The 26,280-nt window shown below is 41.4% G+C and overlaps 1 protein-coding gene across 1 annotated transcript in view; it reads left to right on the top strand.

Moving 5' to 3' along the window:
* Positions 1–3,796: 3,796 nt before the first annotated feature.
* Positions 3,797–26,280, top strand: part of LOC148141784 (beta-1,4 N-acetylgalactosaminyltransferase 2-like) — a 50,785-nt gene continuing 28,301 nt past the window's right edge. The window contains 5 exon segments of the mRNA XM_087977601.1: positions 3,797–3,826; positions 12,337–12,413; positions 21,206–21,331; positions 25,329–25,435; positions 25,526–25,563. Coding sequence (XP_087833727.1) covers positions 3,797–3,826; positions 12,337–12,413; positions 21,206–21,331; positions 25,329–25,435; positions 25,526–25,563 — 378 coding nt within the window.

Here is a 26,280-nt window from a genome sequence, read left to right as displayed (position 1 = left end):
CATCAGGATGCTAGTTCCAGCAAAGTTCAAGTGAAACCTGCATGATGGGAATCATAGAATCCCTACAGAGTGAAAGCAGGCCACTCAGCTCATCAAGTCGATACCGACCCTCCGGAGAACACCCTACCCATATCAACTCCCCCCCAACCCCACCCCCACCCCACCCCCACCCCCTACCCCCGCCACTGCCACCCCCATCCTATTCGTGATATCCTGCATTTCCCATAGCTAACCCACTTAGCCTCTACATCCCAGGACACGAGTGGAAATTTAGGAGCAAGGAACGACTCAGATGCTGGAGATCAGAGTCAAAGAGTGTGGTGCTGGAAAAGCACAGCAGGTCAAGCAGCATCCTGCCTGGCGAAGGGCTTATGCCCGAAACATCTACTCTCTTCTCCTTGGATGCTGCCTGACCAGCTGTGCAAATTTAGAATAGCCAATCCACCTAACCTCCATCATCCCTTCTTTCCCAATACTGGTGCTAGTGTTCCTTGAACTGTAACTCAATTCTCCTATACCAACAGTTAAGCCACTCATTTAAGTTGTTGATTTTATTTAAACTAAGTCAGTTTATATGAGGCTCAGGTCATAATCCTGAGACTATCATCATGGTGAACATATAGAAATTAATGATATCAGAAATATAGAACATGCAGCAGTTGCAATAATGGTTGTCCAATTCTTCATCCAGCAAGGTACTATTTTCCACAAATAACATCCTAAAACCTTTCGCCTTATGTTCTCTCTAGCATCCTTTAAGATGCTACAAATTTTGACCAACCTTCTGGACATCAGCCTTATTTATTTCAAAACTGTGAAAAAAAAGTAATTAAATGTTGCCTACTCTTCTATATTGCATGGGCTGTTTCTTTTTAGATAGAGCAGGAGGACAAAATATAATAGATTTGTGAAACAGTTCTTGATCGTTTAGCCTTTCAATAACAATTTACCTGTCAGGTGAAGCAATCAACCAGACAAAGATGCTTCAAAAAGTAAGCATCTAACAATAAGTGCAGAATAAGTGCCTTAAAATCAGAAGGTAATTATGATGAAGGGTGTCATTCAACCAATTCACCCAATTAGAATGAATCTGAATGACTTCCATACCTGTTGTTACGACACAGCGGTTAACTCTTCTGTTAATTAAACCAAACACCCAGAAAAGCTCCCCTCACCCCATATTCTGTTAAAGTCTGAGTGACAGAGAAATTCCAAATATCACGATTTAAAGAAAATAATCTCAATTTATTCCTTAACTCGAAAAGTGAACATTAAACAACAACTACGTACAACTCGAAGCCTCCTTTCTCTTAAATGCTTGTTATCTGCCTCCCACTCTATAACAACACACTGTTACAAAACAAACCATGATTAAAATTACATCAATTTAAGTTCAAAACCACACAGCGTCTGTCATCGTTGGTGTCTCTCTTCCTCTGGCTGAAGGTTTCCCTGTACTGTCTTCTGTCTTTTACTGCAAAGATGTTTCATGCAAAAACAATATCTTTGGGAGGGAATGTTTTGAATGGCAGTCTCTCTCTCTCAATGGTTACTCTGTCTAACCATTGCTTCTTTGTACCAGCTTCTTTGTACCCCTCACATCAGATGGTCTCATTGGTTCACGGTTGATAAAAGAAATAAATTCAAAATCGATTGGGTTTTAGAATCCTGGGGTATAATTTAAACTGAATGGTTAAATTCAAATTGTTGTCAAAATAGCAACCAAAACATAAGGTATCTGTTTCACAGCCAAATGTTACATTTTTCAATTTTCCAGTGCACTCTGAGACTGCTAGCTCATCATATGACAGGTGCTTATAAGCTCTCAGTGCAAAACAGCATTCACAATCTCTTAAAGATACAGTAGCCGCCTTTAACTTCATAACATTGTCCTTAGTTGGCAACTATTTCAAAACTACTAAAAGCAGAAATCTCTGAATGAAATGTTTGGGAAGCCTATCAACATGTTGATATCTCTCTCTGAGTTTCCTAAAATATGGTTATTTACATTGACAAGTACATTCCTATTCATAACCAATTAAAATTCTAGCTTCACTGCATTCCTCATAAGCTTAATGAATTGGGGTGTAGAAATGCAAAGCATCAAGTTAAAATCCTTGACAGTGCAGGTTGATTCGGATTGATCACATCCTTAACAAGTTTGCTAAAACATGATTAAGGAGAAACCTTGTTCACACAGAGAGGAGCATTAATCCAAGGACACAGAGTTAACATACCTGGCAAAAGAATCAATGCCAACATGAGGAAAATGTGGTGAGTATTATCATCGAGAGTATTTTTTCCTGAAAGGCCGCTGGAAGCAAATAATATATAACAACTTAGAGAAAAGTATGGAATGAATACTTAGAGACTAAAACTATTCATGTTTTCATGGCTCTTTCAAAAATATTTATGCCTGTATAACAGGGTTTGGGGTTCACGGGAACGTTCTTTCAAGGAAGCTACTTCCAAACCTAAATCAACTTTAAATATTGAACTCTTAAGATCTCAAGTAGTCCATGACTTGGAGACATAGAAATGCAAGTTTCTTGTTTGAAGTAATTAATACAATTGCTACTGCTTACTTGTTCAAGCACATCCTGCAGATGCTTGTTAGAATACAGTGATATGTTAAAGAGAACATTATGATTTCAGATGGTGTATACTTACTTGTCTAATGAAGCAATGAATATTATAATTTTTGTGTTCCTTTGGTAACTTTATTCACTGTAATCCAGTGATATTCAACAATTTGCAATAGCATAGTGCCTTTAATGTAGAATACTATTTCAAAGTGCTTTATAGAAACCAAAGGAAATTCAAATATCACTATGTAAAGAAATGTGAAATCGAACTTCATAACAATTTTTCAAGACACAATTTGTTGCAAACTCTGGGAATTAAAAATAACTTAGCGAAGGTTGATAAACACCTTGTTAGAAGGCTTGCATTGAAACCAAACACAGTAGAAGGGGGTGCCTCAGGTCTTCATTTTGAGACCACTGTTAGATTCATTACAATCGATGACCTAGATTTCGCAACCAAATATAAAGTGAGCAAATGTATAAATTTATATCAAGCTTTGAGTATGAGTTACAAAATTCATAATTGGTTTTTGTGAAATGTGGGCAAAGAAACGGTTGGTGAAATTGAAAGACCATGCTAATGGTAGGTTCCTTGGGCAGTGCTGTCGAACAGAGACACCTAGGGGTCAGGTACATGATTCTTTGAAATGTGCGTCACAAGTTGTGAAGAAGGTTTTAGCATGTTTACCTACATTGCTCAGGCCTTGGAGCACAGGAGTTGGGATACCATGTTGACATTGTACGGGAAATTGGTGAGGCCTTTTCTTGAGAACTGTGTACAGTTTTCTTTGCCCTGTTATAGGAAAGATATTATTAAATTGGAGAGGATTCAGAAAAGATTTATCAGGAAGTTGCCGGGAATGGAGGGACTGTGTTAGAAAAATAGGATGGATAGGCTGGGACTTCTTTCACTGGAACATTAGACTTTGAAGGGTTTATAAAACCGTGAGGGGCATTGAATATCAAGAGTCTTTTCCCTATGTTGGGGAAGCTCATAACTAGGGGCCATATTTTTAAGGTGAGGAGAGCAAGATTAAAATAAAACATGAAGGTCATGTTTTTTTACGGAGAGTGATTCGTGTGTGGAATGAGCTGCCAGAGGAAGTGGTGGATGCAATATTTAAAAGACAGCTGGATAAGTGCATGAATAGGAAAGGATTGGAGGTATATGGGCCAAGTGCATGCAAGTGGGGCTAGTTTAGTTTGGGAACATGACCGACATGGACCAGTTGAAACGAAAGGTCTGTTTCCTTGCAGTATAACTCTCGGGAAAGGATTGGTGCTGGGTCCACTACTTTTCATTGTTTATATAAATGATTTGGATGTGAGCATAAGAGCTGTAGTTAGTAAGTTTGCAGATCACTCCAAAATTGGAGGTGTAGCGGACAGTGAAGCAGTTTACCTCAGATTACAACGGGATTTTGATCAGATGGGCCAATGGGCTGAGAAGTGGCAGATGGAGTTTAATTTAGATAAATGCAAGGTGCTGCATTTTGGGAAAGCAAATCTTAGCAGGACTTATATACTTAGTGGCAATGTCCTAGGGAGTGTTGCTGAACAAAGACACCTTGGAGTGCAGGTTCATAGCTCCTTGGAAGAGGAGTCGCAGGTAGATAGGATAGTGAAGAAGACATTTGACATGCTTTCCTTTATTGGTCAGAGTATTGAGTACAGGAGTTGGGAGGTCGTGTTGTGGTTGTACAGGACATTGGTTAGGCCACTATTGGAATATTGCATGCAATTCTGGTCTCCTTCCTATCAGAAAGATGTTGTGAAACTTGAACGGGTTCAGAAAAGATTGGAGGATTTGAGCTATCGGGAGAGGTTGAATAGGCTGGGGCTGTTTTTCCTGGAGCGTCAGAGGTTGAGGGCTGACGTTATGGAGTTTTATAAAATCATGACGGGCGTGGATAGGATAAATGAACAAAGTCTTTTCCCTGGGGTGGGGGAGTCCAGAACTAGAGGTCATAGGTTTAGGGTGAGAGGGGAAAAATGTAAAAGAGACGTAAGGGGCAACTTTTTCATGCAGAGGGTGGTACGTGTTTGAAATGAGCTGCCAGAGGAAGTGGTGGAGGCTAGTAAAATTTCAACATTTAAAAGGCATCTGGATGGTTATATAAATAGGAAGGGTTTGGGGGGGATATGGGGCGGGTGCTGGCAGGTGGGTCTAGATTGGGTTGGGATATCTGGTCGGCATGGACAGGTTGGACTGAAGGGTCTGTTTCCATGCTGTACATCTCTGTCACTCTGACTTTATGATTCTAAGAAGGACCAAACATGAGGCATCAAACAGTTCTGAAGAAGGAGTCTTGACCCAAAAGGTTAACTCTGCTTTCTCTCCATAGATACTGCCAGACCTGTTGAGTAATTTCTGAGTAATTTCTGTTTTTATTTTTGATTCACATTTCTTTGGTTTAATTGAGGCGTTAATCTTTGCTTTGTTACACGTGACTGTTTTTACTATTCATTTCCATGTTTTCCCTGAGGCAATTACAGATAGGAGAAGGAGAAGAGATCCACTTTTTTACTGTTGAAAATCAGTTTCTCAGCAGTATTCAGGCAACATAAGGGAATTTTATTCCTTGCCACCTGATAAGCAGAGAAAATTAAAGGGGAAAGTTTGGAACGTTTTTTTTTCAAATTTATGTCGGGTTTTGCTAAAGTCAAATGGATAAATTGCTCCCAATGCCAGGAACATGCCAATTGGAAATTGAGACAGAGAGGAGATGAGGAGAACCAGCTTCAAAACAGCAAGTGGTGAAGATCTGGAATGGATTTCCAGAAAGCATGTGTAAGCAGATTTAGCAGTAACCCTCAGAAGAGAATCGCAAGCACAGATAAAATTTACATGCATGCTTGTACAAAGGCAATGTGCCTGTGTTAATGCTAAACCAACTGAAACTGAGGCAGAAGACCGTTGACTTGGAGGCAGAGGTGAACATAGAACAAGTTGGGATAATAAGTTCATAAGATACAGAAACAGAATTAGGCCATACAGCCCTTTGAGTTTGCTCTGCCATTCGATCATGGCTGGTATGCTCCTCACCTCCATTTTCCAGCCTTCTCTCCCTATCCTTTCAACGCATTACCAATTAAAAATCTGTCCAGCTCCTTCTTAAATATACCCAGTGCCCCAGCATCACCACACTTCGGGATAGCGAATTCCACAGTTTCACAACCCTTTGGGAGAAGTAGTTTCTCAACAACTCTGTTTTAAATTTGTTAGCCCTTATCCGAAGACTAGGATGTCTCGTCCAAGAATACCCCATAAGAGGAAGCGTCTGCTCCACGTCGATACTATCCACACCTTTTATCATCTTGAATGCTTCAATTTGATCTCCCCTCATTCTTCTTCAGCATTTTGGTATTCCTGTCTGTTTAATGTTCACCCTTAAGATCTGTGCCAAACCATCTGTCTTTTGTCTGGCTTCATCATGAAAAAGTGTCTGTATATTTGGGGTTGTTAATCAGAGGTGGAAAAGAGACAGAAACTTGTGAAGTCATAATCACAGTTACTGAGCAAACTGATGGAGCTATGGGGTGACAAGTCCTCAGGTTCAGATAGACTTTAACCAGCTCTTTTAAGACCCTAAGATAATGAGGTAATAGGGTTACTGGTGCTAATTTTCAAAGCTTTGCTGAATTCAGGAAAGATTCCATCAGATTGCTCTATTCAATAAGGGAGGGATGCAGAAAACAGGAAACTATAGGCCAGACAGCTTGATGTCCATCGGGGAGAGGATGATAGGATCGATCAATAAAGAGATTATAGCTGGAAGCAGGGTAATAGGGAGGGGTCAGGATGGGTTTGCAAAAGGGAAATCATGTTTAACAAATTGATTAGAGTTCTTTGAAAAAGGAACATTTGTACTGACTGAAAAATGTGAAGAATGAAGGCCAGCTACATCCCCCACATGCATGGAGCTGTTGGTAGAGATCTCCTACTACTGATTGCAACATCTAAGGTTTGAAAAATACATTGTGGCACCGACAAACCAGGGACAGGAGGAAAACAGTTCCGAGTAATTCGAGGCGAGGGGCCTCATCCCCTGAGCTGGTAGTTGAGAAGGTGGGTGTGAGGACCATTGCAGTGTTCCTCTTCACATTGCACTGCATCAGTGGCCTCCCACCTCTCCATTGCCAACCCCCACCTTTTCCCCCTCTCATCAGTCTCTTTGGTGACTGAGATTTTGAAGATTTAAGGATCGCGGATTTTTAAACTATTCTAAAACAGAATAAATGCTGCATTCTCTACAGGAGATCTGGGAATGGTTTGAGTAATACAAGTGACTGCATGTTTCCTCCACAAATCCAGTTCAAGCATATTTACTTTGTTCCACCTTACTCACTGTTTTTGTTGTTCTGTTTGATATCTGAAGCCTGCAACACGTGAGGATCATTGCAATTTATCCCCGAGGTGCTAATTATAGTCAGGGTGTTGCTTTGCTGTCGATTTCAGTATCTAGCAGGCAGTTACTGAGAACTGGTGAGTCAATCACCAGCCACTCAGCTTAAAATCCATAGCAGGATGAGATGAAAGGTAAGCAAGAGAGAACAGACTTCAAAAAGGAGATGCCCTATCTCCAATTTATTAAAGTTTAAGTGAAATATCTTCTGTACTGCTGATGGAGAGCGAGCAGAGAAGGGATTGGAGCCCACCCACAGGGTAACATGCACCTGCTGCTGAAGGCAAGCAGACAAGTCACTTCTATATTTGTCTGTAACACTGATACTCTACACTGTTCCCTAAAACTGAATGACTACCAGAGAGAGTCCGCCTCCAGGCAGCGGAACTGGCACATGCTTCCTGCTGGAGCTTACAGCCTGTCCAAAACATAATTACAGCTATCATCCTTTAATTGGCCTTGTTCCATGTGGAGACAATTAACTGTGTAAAGACGATGTCCTTTTATGCTTTTCTCTACTTCTTGTTCTGAACAAGTTGAGGAAATGACTTGTGAAAGCTGAGGATTGTTGAAGGATTAAGCACTGTTATACAAGCAAGTAACCTGACACTCATTGTAAATGTTGTTTACAGAACTTGTTCAAGCAGAAGTGGGTGTTTCCAGATGAGCTGGGGCCAAAGAGCTGTGTATAAATGGACATTCAAGTAGTTGATTAGTCTGTAGACTCGTGACCATTTCTCAATGACAAAGACTTGCCTGCCTGTCAAATCTACATCAGTGGTTCTCAACCTTTTCAGTTTCAAGGCACACTTCAATGAGACAAACTGTTCCATGGCACACCTAGATATTTCAGCAGGACTTATTGCTTATAAACATCACACTTACTTGCATTTTGTATAGTTAAAAATCACACAACACCAGGTTATAGTCCAACAGGTTTAATTGGAAGCACTAGCTTTCAGAGCAACGCTCCTTCATCAGGTGGTTGTGGAGGACACAATTGTAAGACACAGAATTTATAGAGTTGTACACCAGGTACATTGATGACATTTTCTTCCTCTGGACTCATGGCGAGGAGTCACTGATAAAACTACACAGTGATATCAACAAGTTTCATCCCACCATCAAACTCACCATGGACTACTCTCTACTATCAGTCTCATTCTTGGACACATGCATCTCCATCAAGGATGGACACCTCAGCACCACACTCTACCGTAAACCCACCGACAACCTCACAGTGCTGCACTTCTCCAGCTTCCACTCAAAACATATTAAAATAGCCATCCCCTATGGACAATCCCTACGTGTACACCGGATCTGCTCATATGAGGAGGAATGCGATGGGCACCTGGAAGTACTCAGGGATGCCCTCATAAAAATGGTGTACGATGCTCAGCTCATCGACTGCCATTTCTGACATGCCACAGCAAGGAACCGTAACAATCTGCTCGGGAGACAGACACGTGCTGCACTGACAGGGTACCCTTCATTGTTCAGTACCTCCCAGGAGCAAAAAAACTACCCCATGTTCTTCATGACCGGCAACACATTGTCAATGAGGATAAGCACCTTGCCAAGACCTTGCCCACACCTCCACGGCTCACCTTTAAACAACCGCCAAACCTCAAACAGATCATTGTTTGTAGCAAGCTGCCCGCTTTCAGGACAACTCCATACAACCCTGTCATGGTAGGCGCCTTAAGACGTGTCAGAGTGTGGATATGGATACCACCATTACACATGGGGACACGTCTCACCATGTACGTGGCAGGTACTCATGCAACTCAGCCAACGTTGTCTATCTCATACGTTGCAGGCATGATACGTCAGTGAAACCGAGCAAAGGCTATGGCAATGGATGAATGGGCACTGCACAACAATCAAAAGACAGGAGAGTTCCCTCCCAGTTGGGGAACACTTCAGCGGTCCAGAACATTCGACCTTGGACCTTCGGGTGACCATCCTCCAAGGCGGACTTCAGGACAGGCGGCAGCGAAAAGTGGCCAAGCAGAGGCTGATGGCTAAATTCTGTACCCATAGGGAGGGCTTCAACCGGGACCTTGGGTTCATGTCACATTACAGGTGACCACCATTGCATTATATACACACAATTCTATACACACACATACACACAGACACATGTATATACAGACACGCACACAGACACTCACACACACTCCTACAGACACATACACTCCCACACTCACACATGTATCCTCTCACAGACTTAGACCACTTTACACTCACACACACATATACACTCTCTCTCACAGACACTCACAACCCCCCACCCCAGACACACGCACACTCCTACAGACACACACACTGCCACATACACATATGCATCCTCTCACAGACTTAGACACTTTACGCTCACACACACACACACATTTATACACTCTCTCTCACACTCACAATCCCCTACCCCAGACAGACACACACACATAAAACCCACATGCACACATACACATATACATTTTGTACTTGCAGAGTTACATTGTACTTTGCACAAAAACTGCATGAATCCATGTAAGATTCTGTTGACTCACTTTTTACATCAGAATCAGTCTAAACATTATGGCACAGACAGGGAATACAGGGGACTAACACCTTCAACATCTTATCTGGCTGACACCAATTGTTAAAGTTAACTTGAGAATGTAACTTCTTAAAAAAGTTTTGTGATTTAGATAAGACAGAAGTGAAACTATCATGGTCATTCCAATAGATGAGAGACTCAACAAACAATCAAGGTAGTTTTCAATGTATAATTTCAGTTACATCACACTGTAAACTTTTGCTGTAAATTCTGTGTCTTACAACTGCGTCCTCCACAACCACCTGATGAAGGAGCAGCGCTCCGAAAACTAGTGTTTCCAATGAAACCTGTTGGACTATAACCTGGTGTTGTGTGAGTTTTAACTTTGTACACCCCAGTCCAACACCGGCGTCTCCAAATCAAGCATATTCTATGCTTATGACATCCTGGAGAGGTTTGAAACATTGTGCATATAACAAGCTCAAGAAAGATCCAAAACTTCAAAGTTTCAAATCCACCAGAATCCAATACACCATCTTCGACTGCACACACTGACACATTTTTAAAATCTGTTCAACTCAATTATTTCAAACTATTCATGAAGAACGGATCAGAGTCAAATGCAAAGTAAATCTTAATTCACTAACACAGGGGGAACAGTGGCTCAGTGGTTAGCAATGTTGCCTCACAGTGCCGGAGGCCCAAGTTTAATTCCAGCCTTGGGTGACTGTCTGTGTGGAGTTTGCACATTCTCCTCATGTCTGTGTGGGTTTCCTCTGGATGTTCTAGTTTCTTCCCACAGTCCAAAGATAGACAAGTTAAGTGGATGAACTAAGTGAAATTGTCCAGAGTTTTGAGTGATATATGGCTATGTGAGTTAGCTGTGGTAAAAGTGGGTTTAAGGGGATAGAGAGAAGGGTTGAGTTTGGGTGGAATATTCTTTGGAATATTGATGTGGACTCAATGTGCCAAATAACTTCTTTCTACACTGTCGGGATTGCATTAGAAGTGTGCCATCCTGTTGTTTTTCATGTATGCTAGAGTTGAAAAATGCTAGCTCTTATAGGTATGTTGTCTCAAACAGCAAGAGTACAGAAATAATGTGGTCAGAGATCACTGGATTTTCAGGGACTGTAGAGAGTTAAAACACATACAATGACACCAGTCCAAACATCAGCTTCATTATGCAATCCATTTGTTGCTCTGCATATCCTCTTTTCTTTTCCATCAGTCAAAAAGGTAACGTATTTGGTACCATCACATTATTTACCAATTTCTCTCTACAGGTGAGACATTCAGCTAAGGGGCAAGCCACATCTCCTGTCTGGGAAAATCGAAAGGTCCCATTGCTTTTTATTGTAACCTCTCTGTCTCATTTTTTTGCCTTTGGTTTCGGATTATTTTTTGCACTTATCCAAACAAGTCTTAAGTGGTTGTTCATGAGCAGAGTCAGCTTCTCACTGTGTGTGGACAGGCATCTCAGTCAACCTACATACACAAGCTCAGGGCGAAACACAGGCACATAGGCTGTCAGTGTTAATGTGAAGACATTCTCTGCAGTGTAGCCTACAGGTCAAGGCAATCAAATCTAAACCAGAAAGCATTGTTTCAGAATGGTTAGTTCAGGTTAAAGTCAGGAATGAAAAATGAAATAAGATTAGAAAAATTATGTCATCAAAAAAGAAAAGATGAACTGAACAATTGCAGCTTTCTGTAAAAGATTGATGTTTCTAACTTTGGCATGATCAGTAAAATCTGGCGTGCTACTTCACGTTTCTAAAAGAAAATTTATTGCTTTGCTGAGAAAGCCCTTGAGGACATTTGGTTAATGACAGCGCTCTTTTTAGATGATGGGTGTGTCCCAAACGTTTCTAGAGAAACGAGGGAAGAAGATCAGCAGGTCTGGCAGAGTTTTTCCAGCACCTTCTGTTTTTATTTTTGGTTTACACCTTCTGTGATTATTCCAATTTTTCAGTAAAATCCCGAATTTTCTGAACAGCTGACTCAAAGGATAATCGAGCAGAGACTTACAGATGGTAAAAATGTTCTGTTTCGTTAAGTCATTCAGTGATGCTGATGTTAGGTTGGTATTTCAGGCTGTTAATGAAACTAACTGAGGTGTGTACATTGTGACATCCCTCTAAAACAGTAATATGTATTTTAGTGATGTACTATATTATGCTAAAAGCCCTGTTAATTTGGATAAATGAAAGCAAAGCAAATGGGAAATTTTGGTTAATACTTATTTTTTAGATTCCTTACAGTGTGGAAACAAGCCCTTCAGCCAAAAGTCCACACTGACCCTCCGAAGAGTAACCCACCCAGAACCATTTCCCCCCTAACACTAACACTAGTGGGCAATTTAGCATGGCCAACTAATCTGACCTGCACATTTTTGGATTGTGGGAGGAAATCGGAGCACCCAGAGGAAACCCACGCAGACACAGGGAGAATGTGCAAACTCCACACAGACAGTCACCCGAGGCTGGAATCAAACCTGGGAGCCTGGTGCTGTGCGGCAGCAGTGCTAACCACTGAGCCACTGTGCCGCCCACAATAATATATGATATAATAATATATCGCAATAATATATGATGTGTTCTAAAGAATATAAAATTACTTTAACTGCACTGCGGATACAAATCTTTCATACTTAACTTTGCCTATGTTTTTCAACAGGTGCAGATCCTTTAATACATCGCTCTTGGGCCTATTGATTTTAGTGGGTGCATTTTTGCTCTCAACACTCATTTCCACTAAATTTATTAAGCCACACAATTTAAACACTGTTTTTCCAATCCAGAAGCAGATTGATAACTGGCATTTAAATCTTACACCACCAGAAAAGCTAACTTTTCTGTCTCCATATGGAGAATCTTGGTAAGTCATGTCAGATAATATTTCTACTTTAAAATAATTCTCATGTTCATAGCTCCTTAAAAGTGGAGTCACAGGTGGATAGGATAGTGAAGAAGGCATTTGGTATGCTTTCCTTTATTGGTCAGAGTATCGAGTACAGGGGTTGGGAGGTCATGTTGCGGCTGTACAGGACATTGGTTAGGCCACTGTTGGAATATTGAGTGTGCAATTCTGGTCTCCTTCCTATCGGAAAGATGTTGCGAAACCTGAAAGGGTTCAGAAAAGATTTACAAGGATATTGCCAGGGTTGGAGAATTTGAGCTATAGGGAGAGGTTGAACAGGCTGGGGCTGTTTTCCCTGGAGTATTGGAGGATGAGGGGTGACCTTATAGAGGTTTACAAAATTATGAGGGGCATGGATAGGATAAATAGACAAAGTCCCTGGGGTCGGAGAGTCCAGAACTAGAGGGCATAGGTTTAGGGTGAGAGGGGAAAGATATAAAAGAGACCTAAGGGGCAACTTTTTCACGCGGGGTGGTACGTGTATGGAATGAGCTGCCAGAGGATGTGGTGGAGGTTGGTACAATTGCAACATTTAAGAGGCATTTGGATGGGTATATGAATAGGAAGGGTTTGGAGGGATATGGGCCGGGTGCTGGCAGGTGGGACTAGATTGGGTTGGGATATCTGGTTGGCATGGACGGTTTGGACCAAAGGGTCTGTTTCCATGCTATACATCTCTATGACTCTATGATTCTAACTGCCTAAAAACATTCATAATTCTGACATTGAATTATCTAAGACTCTTTTAATGTCCAAGATGCTTCCTTTCCTGAGAACAGAAACTGTCAGCAATAGATTTAACATTATATAAATGATTTGGATGAGAATAGACAATAGCTGCAGGAGTAGGCCATTCTGCCCTTCGAGCCTGCACCGCCATTCAATATGATCATGGCTGATCATTCCTAATCAGTATCCTCTTCCTGCCTTATCTCCATAACCCTTGATTCCATTATCTTTGAGAGCTCTATCCAACTCTTTCTTAAATGAATCCAGAGACTGGGCCTCCACTGCCCTCTGGGGCAGAGCATTCCACACAGCCACCACTCTCTGGGTGAAGAAGTTTCTCCTCATCTCTGTCCTAAATGGTCTACCCCGTATTTTTAAGCTGTGTCCTCTGGTTCGGGACTCACCCATCAGCGGAAACATGTTTCCTGCTGCCAGAGTGTCCAATCCTTTCATAATCTTATATGTCTCAATCAGATCCCCTCTCAGTCTTCTAAACTGAGAAACTAGAATATAGGAGACATGGTTATTAAGTTTGCAGATGACACCAAAATAGGCAGTATTGTGGACAGTGAAGAAGGTTATCTCAGAGCATAACGAGACTTTCATCAGATAGGCCATGAAGCCAAGGAGTTTAGTTTAAACAAATGTGAGGTGGTGCATTTTAGTACTGTTAAGCCGTGGCATGACGTACATGGTTAATGGTAGGGCCCTGGGGCGTGTTGTGGAAGAAAGAGACCCAGAAGTACAGGTGCATATTTCCATCAAAGTGGAGTTGCAGGTGGACAGGGTGGTGACGTATGCACTATGCACGCATGCCTTCATTGGTTAGTCTATTGAGTATAGGAGCTGGGATGTCATGTTATGGCTGACATTGATGAGGCAACTTCTAGAATACTGTATGTTATTCTGGTTGCCCTGCTACCGGCAGGATATTGTTAAACTTGAAAGGGCGCAGAAAAAATTCACAAGGATGCTGCCACGACTGGAAGGCTTGAGCTATCGGAAGAGGCGGACAAGACTGGGGATTTGTTTGCCTGGAGCAATGGAGGCTAAGGGGGTGACCTAATAAAGTTGCGTGTGTAGAATGAGACGCCAGAGGAAGTGGTAGAGGATGGTACAATTATAACATTTAAAAGGTAATTGAATGGAAATGTGAATAGGAAGTGTTTAGAGGGATATCATCCAAAAGCTGATAAATGGAACAAGTTCAGTTTAGGATAACTGGATGAGTCGGGCCAAAGGGTCTGTTTCTGTGCTGTATGATTCTCTGATTCTCTGACTCGAACAGTACTTTTCACATGCGGAGATCTATCCCCATACACTAATCTGCTAACCTCTTAATACCTGAATGAAATTGGCTTTGGAGACCCCACACTTTTTGCTGGATTCTGTTTGAACAAATGTTGCTGCCATGACAACAACAGGAAAACATTCCAACTGCAAACCAATGTTTTTCTCAATACTGGCCTTAACTTTGTCTTCGCTGGCAATTTTGGTTAGATTTCTGAAATAAAAACCATTCCTCACCTTGATCATAATGCCAAGGTTCGTGTAGTCTTTAGGAAGCAATGCTACGTATTACCATGAGCAAAAATGTTGATGGTTTGGCGAGGAATAGAGAGGAAAAATAGTTCAAAAGAACAGGATCATTGTGACTGTCAAACTGATATCTGATCGTGACTGGAAAGGGCCGGTAAATTACTCAAGAATCAACAACTGATAATTAACTGATTCAGAATAGCTGAAGACATAGACATCAATATTTCAAAATACAATGATTCATTGACAGCAGAAAAAACAAGATCACACATAAATATTGAATTTTGTTTAACTGAGGCAATGGACACTGAGGGATTATGGCTGACAAAATAAACTTACCTGATATAGCTATCAACAATTAGTCTGCTGTAATATTTGGAAAATTTCCCTACAATTATTAGGAAGTCCAAGTCATAAGCATCTTCCTCGCATCAAACTTCAAGAGTTTGAAACAATCAATATGTTTCATGTTTTGCTAGGTTCAGGGATGTGTAGGTGAGGTGCATTAGTCAGGGGTAAAACATAATAGGGTTGGGGAATGGGTCTGTGTGGGTTACTCTTCGGAGGGTCAGTGTGGACTTGTTGGGCTGAAGGGCCTGTTTTCACACTGTAGGGGAAAAAATTGATAGGTTTATGACGCCAATTATTTTCATTCATTCAGTGAAGGATGAGAAATTCGAGATGCGATAGAATGCCTTTATTTTTAAAAAAAGTTGTCATTGGATGCAGGCATTGCTTGTTCGGCACATCCCTGACTGTCATTGTGAAAGTGGTGATAAGCTGCATCCTTGAACTGATGTGGTCCATGGGGTATAGCTGCACGCACTATGCTGTTATGAAATGGGATCTTGGGTTTTGAACTGGTGACTGTGAATGAATAATGATATATTTCTAAATCAAGGGGGTGAACGTCTTGGAAAGAACTTGCAGGTAGTGGTGTTCCCATGTTTTGCTGCCTCTGTGCTTTTGTGTGGTAGAGATCAGAGATTTTTAAGATGCTGTCAAAGGAGCCTTTGAATCTTTTATGTGCAATATCACGCTGCAGTGGTGGAGGAAATAAATGTTGAATTGGAGGACAGGGTGTCCATTATGTTGTCTACTTTATCCTGGATGCTGTCTAACTTCATGAGTGTTGTTGGACCTATCAAATAATTATGTTTGAACAAATATTGTTGATTTTGTTGCCACTAATCTCCAGATAGCCACAAGACAAAGCGAAGATAAAGTATGATTGATTGTAATGAACAACTTCAAAAAGAACCATACCCAGTATCATTTACTGCCAGAGCTGGGAAATACAGGTGACAAACCAACCATGGTTAACCAAAGAAGTTACAGACAACATAAAATTAAAAGAGAAACAAGAGGATTGGTAAAATCTTGTTAAAAAAATCAACAAAGTTGAAGGAAAAGAAAATAAAGAAGGAGAAAATAACCTTCAAGGGTAATCAAGCTTGTAGTGTGAAAAATGATAATAAGAATGTCTTTAAATATGGAAAATAGGAAGACAGCATATGGGCCCCTTAAGGAATGAGGCGAGGGAAATATGACGTGGAGTACTCTGTGTTGGGCTGGAATGTACAAATTTAAAACTCACACTGTACCAGGTTATAGTCCACCAGGTTTATATGGAAGCACTAGCTTTCAGAGCGCGACTCCTTCATCAGGTGGTTCTGGAACAGGACCATAAGACACAGAGTTTATCGCAAAAGATGACAGTGTCATGCGACTGAATTGATATAATGAACAAACCAAGATTGTTGTTAAGTCTGTCATCTTTTAGAATGAGTTGCAGGTTTCGGTTCATGAATATGTAAATCTCAGAACATCTTTTAAGTCGCATTCTTGAGATAACTTAAGGTTTTATAAAAATGGGTGACCTCTCAACACAGAAAGTGCATTAAAGGTATGAGGTTAGAGTCTGTCTGCATCCCAATCTTGGGTCAGACTGGTTCTATTTCCAAAGTGAAATTTATAAATTATTACATGGATTGATTGTCTGCATTGACTGCCAGCAGATTGTGCATTTTTTAGGCAAAATAGAATGTATCTGCAAATATAATTCTGTAAATACAAATATAGTTATATGCGTAAGAGATAGAGAGTGAGTGAGCATGTGCATGTGAGTGTGTGTTTGTGTGTGTGAGTATGAGTGCGTGTGAGAGTGTGTGTTTGCAGGTGTACAAGTTTGGTAAAGTGTATAGATTATAAGCCTGTGAGTGGGTGTGTTCGCAGGTGTGAGTGTTGGGGGTTCAGGTGTGTGTGTGTATGAGAGAGCATGTGTATGAGTGACTATCTGCATGAGCAGGTTATTATGCAAAAGAGTGTGTGTGTAAGTGAGAGTGTGTTCAGTGCAGTGGGGTCACCTGTGTTGTGACATGAACCCAAGGTCCCGGTTGAGGCCATCCTCCTGGGTACCGATGAGCCTTGGGCCTTATGACAGAAATTCTGTATCTTTTGGTCTTGCTCCACAACTACCCTGATGAAGGAGCAGTGTTCCGAAACCTCGTGCCTCCAAATAAACTGCTGACAATAAGCTGATGTTGTGTGATTTTTAGCTGAGGAAATAAAGCAAAGGAGATAAATAAGTACTTTGTTTCTGAAACAAACACCAATAGCATTCCTAAAATATTAAATACTGAGGTGACAAAAGAAGGGGAGGAAATAATAACAATCACTAATTAAAAGGTAATGTGAATACTAATGAGGCTAAAAGTTGAAAGGTCCTCTGATCTTGATGATTGTTATCCTAAGATATCAAACTAAGTAGCTAAACAGACAAGGGAATCTTTAGATTCGGAAACAGTCGCAAAGGTTTGGAAAATTACCAATATTACACCGTCAGTGCAAAAGAGAACAAAAGATACAAAACAATAGGCAATTCTAGGTAAGGTATTTTCACTTCTGGCCCTGGGAAATTATTAATATCTATTATAAAGGATGTCAAAACAGAGCTTTTTGAAAAACATATCGTAATTAAAACTAACTCAGTATGGTTTCACGAAGGAGAAATCATGTCTGACAAATTTATTAGAATACTTTGAGGAAGTAACAAACAGGATAGATAAAAAGAAGGCAATGGATGTAATTTATTTGGATTTTTCCAAGGCAGTAGATAAGATGCCTCATGTTGGGCTAATCAGAAATAAACTGATGGAATTGGAGGTAGTATAGATAGAGGATTGTCAAACAGACAAGATTGTTTTGGGATAAGGAGGTCCTTAACAGAAAGTGAATCAAGAGTTAGGGGAAAGGTCAGGAAAGTAGAACTGGAGATTTGCAGATCAGTCATGACCTCATTGAATGGCGGAGCAGACTCTACAGGCTGAACAGACTACTTTGATTCCATTCCCTCGAGTCTTATAATGGTCATCTCAGAAGATATCACAAGATAAATTCTGCAATTGGGAAACATAAGGAGAACACTAAAAGGCCATGCACAGTCAAATGTTAGGTGCATTGGCTGTTCTTGCCGGACAACTTCTGACACTATCAAGAGACATGGAGATACCACATTCAAATGACCAAAGGTGTAACACAAAGCTCACCATCTCCACAGCCTTTGCTGCAAGCTCCTGTCATGTTGCTGAACCAGAGTCACTACCAATGCTGCCCTCACAACTGCAGCCCCAGATTCCTTGCTCCTCTGTCATCCTATTGGATTGAGGTGATATTTTCTGCCAAGTTAGGAGCTCACTGAAACCTTTCCAACAACACTGCAAACTACTGATAGCTGCTTTGCAATTGAAATATTTCAAGAACAAAATTTCCTTCCTTGGATTCAGAGTTTAAATGATGCCACTGCTGGGTTTTTTGCCTTTTTTTTAATGATCAAACGATGCAGATCATTCCAATTCAATTATTGCGCAAGTTTGCAATCTTGACCTCACAACAGCTAGTTGGTTGTGTAACAGCAGGATTGTATGTAATCAATATCTTCAAACACACAAAGAGAAGCAGATATGTGCATCCATATATCTCCTGAACATGGCACAGTTCATCCCTGTCAGCAGCGCACCATGTCCCAGGAAATGGAAGCATGTGTTCCTGTTTTTGCTGAACTTTATTGAAATATCGATATTCCTGATATTAAAAATGATGGTCAATAGACAATTAACAAAGGTAACAAATAAAAGCTCTTGCTTGTGTCTACGATTCTCTCATTACTTGTGTGGCTCAATTTCACACACTTGGCAAAAGTGGGTACTGCAGATGTTGGAGATTAGAGTCAAGATTAGAGTGGTGCTGGAAAAGCACAGCAGGCCAGGCAGCATCCGAGGAGCAGGGAAATCTATGCTTCGGATGCTGCTTAAGCTGCTGTGCTTTTCCACCACCAAACGCACACTTGTCTATCTAAGAACTTAGGGTCCACAATTGTGGTCAAACAACCACGGGACCAAAATAACACATTCTAATTTGACACAGAGGCGGAAAAGTCAGGTCTGACAGAAAATTGGCCTTATTGGAAACCAAAGACAGACAGAACACAATGGTTCAGGGAGAAACCGTAACAACCACTCGCCTGTGGGTTATCTATTGGAGTTCTTTCAGGCACCTTGACTTCCAGCCAGTGGCTGAGGACATGTGCTTCATGCCTCCCTGGCATAGCAACAGTGAAGTGTGCGAGTGCTATTGGATACTTTGAACCCCACGTATGACCCTATGGACAAAGGTCACAGAACATTCAGAGAGGTCAATGAAGGCATAAAAACACAGATTCCTGGACACTGCACCCACCCCCCTTTCCACACCCCCACTCTGCAAAGATTTGCAGCTAGATTCATGGTGGAAGACCATGTGGCAACTGACAATGACCCAGAGCAAGATCCTCCCTGACCTATTGGCTCACCTTAGCAGAAGAGAGCAAGCCTTGTTGGAGAGGAAGGAGATTCCAAGCTCAAACACATGGATCATTGTGTACAACATCCCTTTCTCGGGTAGATAGAGCTTGATAAGAGAGTAAATATAATGGGAATTCGGGAAAAGCTTGCACAGTGTTTTTAAAAAGGAATATTTTGTTATTAAAATTGAGTTGGACCACGAGCCAAATTCAGTGTCCCTTTGTCCACTTTACCAACAAAAGTGCTTTCAATGCATAAACTGATCAAAATGTTCAAAACAGACAACATAACGAAATAGAGAGTAAATCATGACACTGTGAAAGAACTCAAACCATTTACCTAAGGTTACCAAAAGTTACAATTATAAGGTCACAGAGATGTACAGCACAGAAACAGACCCTTCGGTCCAATTCGTTCATGACGCTCAGATATCCTAACCTAATCTAGTCCCATTTGCCGGCACTTGGCCCATATCCCGCCCAACCCTTCCTATTCATATACCCATCCAGATTCCTTTTAAATGCTTTTTAAACAGCCTCCTCCACTTTCTCTGGCAGCCCATTCCATACACACACCATCCTCTGTGTGAAAAAGCTGCCCCTTAGGTCCCTTTTTTATCTTTCCTATCTCTCCCTGAAACCATACCCTCAAGTTTTGGACTCCCCACCCAAGGGAAAAGACATTTTCTGTTCATCCTATTCATGCCCCTCCTAATTTTATAAACCTCTATAATGTCACCCCTCAGCCTCTGATTATCCAGGGAAAACAGCCCCAACCTATTCAGCCTCTCCCTATAGCTCAAATTCTCCAACCCTAGCAACATCCTTGTAAATCTTTTCTGAACTTTTTCAAGTTTCACAACATCCTTGCAATATGAAGGAAACCAGAATTGCACACGATATTCCAAAAGCGGCCTAACCAATGTCCTGCACAGCCACAACATGACCTCCCAACTGCTATAGTCAAAGCTCTGACTGATGAAGGACACATACCAAATGCCTCTTCACTATCCTATCTTCTGTAACTCTACTTTCAAGGAACACTGAACTTACACTGCAAGGTCTGATTGTTCAGCAACACTCTCGAGGACCTTACCGTGAAGTGTATAAGTCCTGCTCTGATTTGCTTTTCCAAAAAGTAGCACCTCACATTTATCTAAATTAAACTCCATCTAACACCTCCTCAGTCCATGGCCCATCTCATCAAGATGCTATTGTAATCCGAGGGAACCTTCTTCACTGTCCACTACATCTCCAATTTTGATGTCATCTGAAAACTTCTAGGAGAAAGTGAGGACTGCAGATGCTGGAGATCGGAGCAGAAAATGTGTTGCTGGAAAAGTGCAGCAGGTCAAGACCAGCTGCGCTTTTCCAGCAACACATTTTCAGCGTCATCTGAAAACTTACCAACTATGCCTCCTAAGTTCACAACCAAATCAGTTATATAAATGACAAAATTGAAGGCAAAACATTTTTAAACTAGTTTAGCAGAGGTCAAAGCAATGTTTAAGTGGATCGGTCTTATAATTCAGGCTTGCGTTATGATTATGACTGCACTGCATAAGATTATGATGAGTAGACACATGTATTCTTTATATTTTACTTGTCACTTTGACTAATGGTAACGTTAATTCCTTTACAGGTTAAATAGCAAACTTAACTGCAGTTGTAATATTGGGAAACCATTACCTTTAATAATCTCTTCCAATTCGAAAGATCTATCAGCAATCAAAATAAGAAGATGACAGTATGAACAACATAGAAAGCGGTAACTAATTTTGAATGTACTGATATTTGAAGAACAACTCTCACAGATGGTATATAATTTTATGATATTAGTTTGATTTGAAAACTTGCTTAACAGAACTATGCATAACTTCTACATTGATTTGTACTTTTGTATTATGAAGACAATAAGAAAGAACCGAAATTTCATTTTGCATTCTGTGAGAGGTGATGCGTGTCTGTAAATGTGTTTGCATGCACTGTAACTAAACATTTCAAAAAATCTTGCGCTGAACAGTTCAGTGCTTTAGAAAACAAAGAATGCCAAAGGGAAACAAACTGGGCTGCTGCCTACCAACAAGGTGTCCTGTCACACAAGGAGGAAGGAACAAAACCAGTTCTTTTGAATATCCAGAAGTTAAAGAGCGGAAGGATGTCTTTCAGCGAGTGACTGACAAAGGTCTCCACAAAAGCATGAGTTGATTTATGGGAACAGACTTCCATTGGCTGATCAAGATATTTATGGAAAGGATATGTGATAGACACAATGCAGAAGAATTAGTTCAAGCAAGGGAAGAGATAAATTCATGCTTTACAATGTGTAATGACTGTCCTGTTCTGTATTTATGATTGTGAACTCAAATGGGACAAGGATGGTTGTGGAAACCTAGAAGAGTGGAAGGGATTGCTGCACTTTTTAAGAGCAGGTTACTGATCCACTTTATCAGAGCTGTTTGTGCTGCTGTTTGTTCAAGCAGTGGGGAAGTTTATTATGGATGAGCTGGAACCAGGGGCTGTGTTTGAAGGGTATTCAGCAGACAAATTGTTGATTGGTGTGTCAAGTAGAGATCAGGTGTTGATGACAACAGCTTTCTATCTGTCAACAATAATATGTAGTTGGCTTCCAAGTGGTTAAAAAGCTTGTGGTTGCTCACAGCACTCCCAATGTGATCTCATCAGTACCATGTACAGTTTCAGTAATACTTCCCTATTCTTCTACTCTAATCCTTTGAAATAAGAGCCAACATTCCATTCAATCTGCTGTACCTGTGTGCTAACTTCCTACATTTCATGTCTCAGTACTCCCAAGTCCCTTTGTATTGCAGTTTTTCTTCATTTAAATAATATTCTGTTCTTTCGTTCTCCCTTCCAAAATGGGACAACTTCACATTTTCCCACACTATTCTCTATTTGTCAACATTTTGTCCACTTGCTGAACTTGTTAATACCTCCCTGTATCTCTCTTGCAACTTGCCTTTCTATCTATTTTTGAATCATTTAAGCAGCAGTTCTAGGGGTACAATGTCGGGATTATATGCTGTGCTCTGTGCCAGCGCTAAGAACTGTAAGATAGTAAATACATAGCTAAAGGGTTGGTGTAGAAGGGAGTACTTCAGGTGTGTGGATCATTGTCTCCTGGTCACATGGCCTGTACAATAAGGATGGGTTGTGCCTAAACTGGCAGAGTACCAATAATCAGGCAGGGAGATTTGCTAATACCACTGAGGAGAGTTCAGACTACCGTGGTGGGGGTGGGAAGCCAGAGTAGTAGATCATCAAGTAAAATAATCAAAGAGATGTCAGAGACTAAGGCCTGTAAGACCAAGACTTATACACTGAATGGCAAGGTCCTAGGGAGTGTTGCTGAACAAAGAGACCTTGGAGTGGAGGTTCATAGTTCCTTGAAAGTAGAGTTGCAGATAGATAGGATAGTGAAGAAGGAGTTTGATAAGGTCCTAGGGGATGTTGCTGAACAGAGACCTTGGAGTGCAGGTTCATTGCTCCTTGAAAGTGGAGTCACAGCAAGATAGGATAGTGAAGAAGGCGTTTGGTATGCTTTCCTTTATTGGTCAATGTATTGAATACAGGAGTTGGGAGGTCATGTTGCAGCTGTACAGGACATTGGTTCGGCCACTGTTGGAATATTGCGTGCAATTCTGGTCTCCAACCTTTCGGAAAGATGTTGTGAAACTGGAAAGGTTCAGAAAAGATTTACAGGGATGTTGCCAGTGTTGGAGGATTTGAGCTGTAGGAAGAGTTTGAATAGGCTGGGGATGTTTTCCCTGGAGCATCAGAGGCTGAGGGCTGACCTTATGGAGATTTATAAAATCCTGAGGGGCATGGATAGGATAAATAGACAAAGTCTCTTCCCTGGGATGGGGGAGTCCAGAACAAGAGGACATAGGTTAGGATGAGAGGGGAAAGATATAAAAGGGACCTAAGGGGCAACTTTGTCACTCAGAGGGTGGTGTGTATATGGAATGAGCTGCCAGAGGATGTGGTGGAGGCTGGTACAATTGCAACATTTAAGAGGCATCTGGCTGGGTGCATGAACTGGAAGGGTTTGGAGGGATATGGGCCAGGTTCTGGCAGGGAACACTAGATTGGGTAGGATTGTCTGGGTAGGACAAGTTGGACTGAAGAGTTGGTTTCCGTGCTGTACATGTCTGTGACTCTCTGACTCTAAGAAGTAAAACAGGCAGGCAACACATTCTGAGATTTATATGTTTAATGTGAGCTCAGGCAGAATTTAGAGATTGGATTTGTTTGTATAACTAATTTGTTGTAGCTATTACAGAGCTTTAATTGAAAGAGGGACAGGACTGGCAACTTGATTTAGATGTTTTAGGCATGATAGAGAGGGGTGCAAAAGAGGTGAGGGAGTCGTATTAGTCATAAGGGAGACTGTCACAGCTGTACTGAGAGAATACACCTTGAAGGGCTCATCCAGTGAGGCCTTATGGGGACAGCTCAGGAACAAGGAGGGTGTAGTCACTTTGCTGGGATTGTACTACACACTTCCCAACAGCCAGCAGGTGATTGAGGCATGGATGTATGAATAGATTATAGAAAAATGTGAAACCAATAGGGTTGCTGTGGTGGGTGGTTTTAACTTCCATCTAGATTGACTGAATCTCATTTAGTGCCAGAGACTTGAATCAGGTGGGGAGTTTGTTCGGCTTGGATGGTTTTTGCAACAATATGTAAACATTCAACTATTTGGAAAAGGACCACACTAGATGTGGTTTTGGAGAATGAACTTAGCCAGCAGATCAAAGTTTCAGTGGGGAAGCATTTCAGTAACAGTGACACTAATTCCAAGGTAGTTTATACTCATTTAAGGAACAAGAGGTAGCAAAGGAAAGGATAGATCCAATCAATGAAAGAGGAGGAACCTTATGCATGGAGCCAGAGAAACTGGTTGAGATCCTTAACAAAGGTCCTTTGCATCGGTATTCACAAAGGTGAAGCACATGATGGATGGTGAGTGGGTTATGTTGATATTCTCGGGCATGTCAACAAAACAGGAGGAGGTGTTGGGTGATTTTAAAAGCACTCATGTAGAAAGGACCCGATGGGATCTGTCCCAGAATAATGAAGGAAGTGAGGGTGGAAATTGCTGGAACTTTGTATTAAATCGCTGCATCTTCTTTATTCACAAGGAAGGTCCCAGAGAACAGGAGAATAGTAAACATTGTTTTGTTGTTTAAGTGGGGCAACAGGGATTATCTGGAAATGAAAGGCAATGAGCCTTATATCCGTGGTAGGGAAATTATTGGAAAAGTTTCTTAGGAATGGATTTACTCACATTCGGAAAATTTATGCACTCATTAGCAATTAGCACGAAGGCATTGTGCGGGAAGATCTTGTCTCAAGTCTTTTGAGGAAGCACAAAGGTGATGGATGATGGCTAGGTGGTCGATGTTGTCCATGTGGAGTTTTGCAAGGCAATTGACAAGATCCCTCATCGCAAGGTGATACAAAAAGTGAAGTTACATGGGATTCATAGTCAGCTAGCGAGATAGATACAGAACTGGCTTAGTCATCGAGACAGACTGTAGCATCAGAAGGGTGTTTTTCAGATTGGAGATCTGTAACCAGTGGTATTCCACAGGGATCAGTACTTGGACCCCTATTCTTTGTTATTGACATAAAATAATTGGGAGGAAAATATAGTGGCGTTTAATTCAAGTTTGTTGCAGATGAAATAAATTAGATTACATTTATTATATGGCATATAACTAAATATTTCTAAACAGGATTGAGTCACCTTTGAAGAAGATAATCACAGCACAACCCAATTCCCCACTAAGCTATCCTATCCATGGAGTTGAAATAATGCCACTGCAATCCATCGTCATTCCAGGTGAGAATAACAACTTAAATTCCAGGAAAGCAATGAACATTATTCATTTTTACTTTCCCATTTTGGATAAAACACAATCTCTTCTTTCAGGTTTGGGTGTGTTTGCATTTGGTAGAGAGAACTATACGGTAGGTACATCTCTGTTTCTTCCAAGTTTTTGTTGATCTTAAACTATGCCTGGCAACAATTCCACTGGGGAGCAGGAGAGTCAACGTTTGGAGCATAAGCTCGTCATCAGGAATATGAGGTCGGACTGCTGCCCAAGGGGGCTGAGAGATAAATGGGGTGGGGGAGTGCGGGGTTGGGGCTGGGGGGAAGGTAGTTGGAATGCAATTAGTAGGTGAAAGTGGGGGGTGATAGTGATAGGTTGGAGTGGAGGATTGAGCAGATAAGTGGGAGGAAAGACAGACAGGTGGGACATTTCAAGAGGTCGGGATCTGGGATAAGGTGGGAGGAGCAGGGATGATGAAATTGATGAAATCGACATTGATCCTGTGTAGTTGGAGGGTCCCAATGTGGGAGATAAGGTGTTCTTCCTCCAGAAGCCAGTTGGTTAGGATTTGGCACTAGAGGAGGCCCAGGACTTGTATGCCCTTGAGAGAGTCAAAGGTGGAGCTGAAGCGTTCGGCCACCGGGCGATGGGTTTGTTTAGTGCATGTATCCCAGAGATGTTCTCTGAAATGCTCCGCGAGTTGACGTTTAGTGCATTGTGTCCCAAGTTGCGGAACGTTTCAGAGAACATCTCTGGGGGACACACACTAAACAACCCCACCACACTGCAGGGAAGCAGGGAAGTCATGCTGGAGCTGTACAAGACTTTGGTCAGTTCACAACTGGAGTACTGT

This window comes from Chiloscyllium plagiosum, unplaced genomic scaffold (assembly GCF_037043375.1).
Source record: "Chiloscyllium plagiosum isolate Xiang-an unplaced genomic scaffold, Cpla_swu_hap1 HiC_scaffold_32, whole genome shotgun sequence".
Lineage (NCBI taxonomy): Eukaryota > Metazoa > Chordata > Chondrichthyes > Orectolobiformes > Hemiscylliidae > Chiloscyllium > Chiloscyllium plagiosum.
The sequence above is the reverse complement of the archived record's forward strand: the minus strand, read 5'-3'. Positions and strand labels throughout refer to the sequence as shown.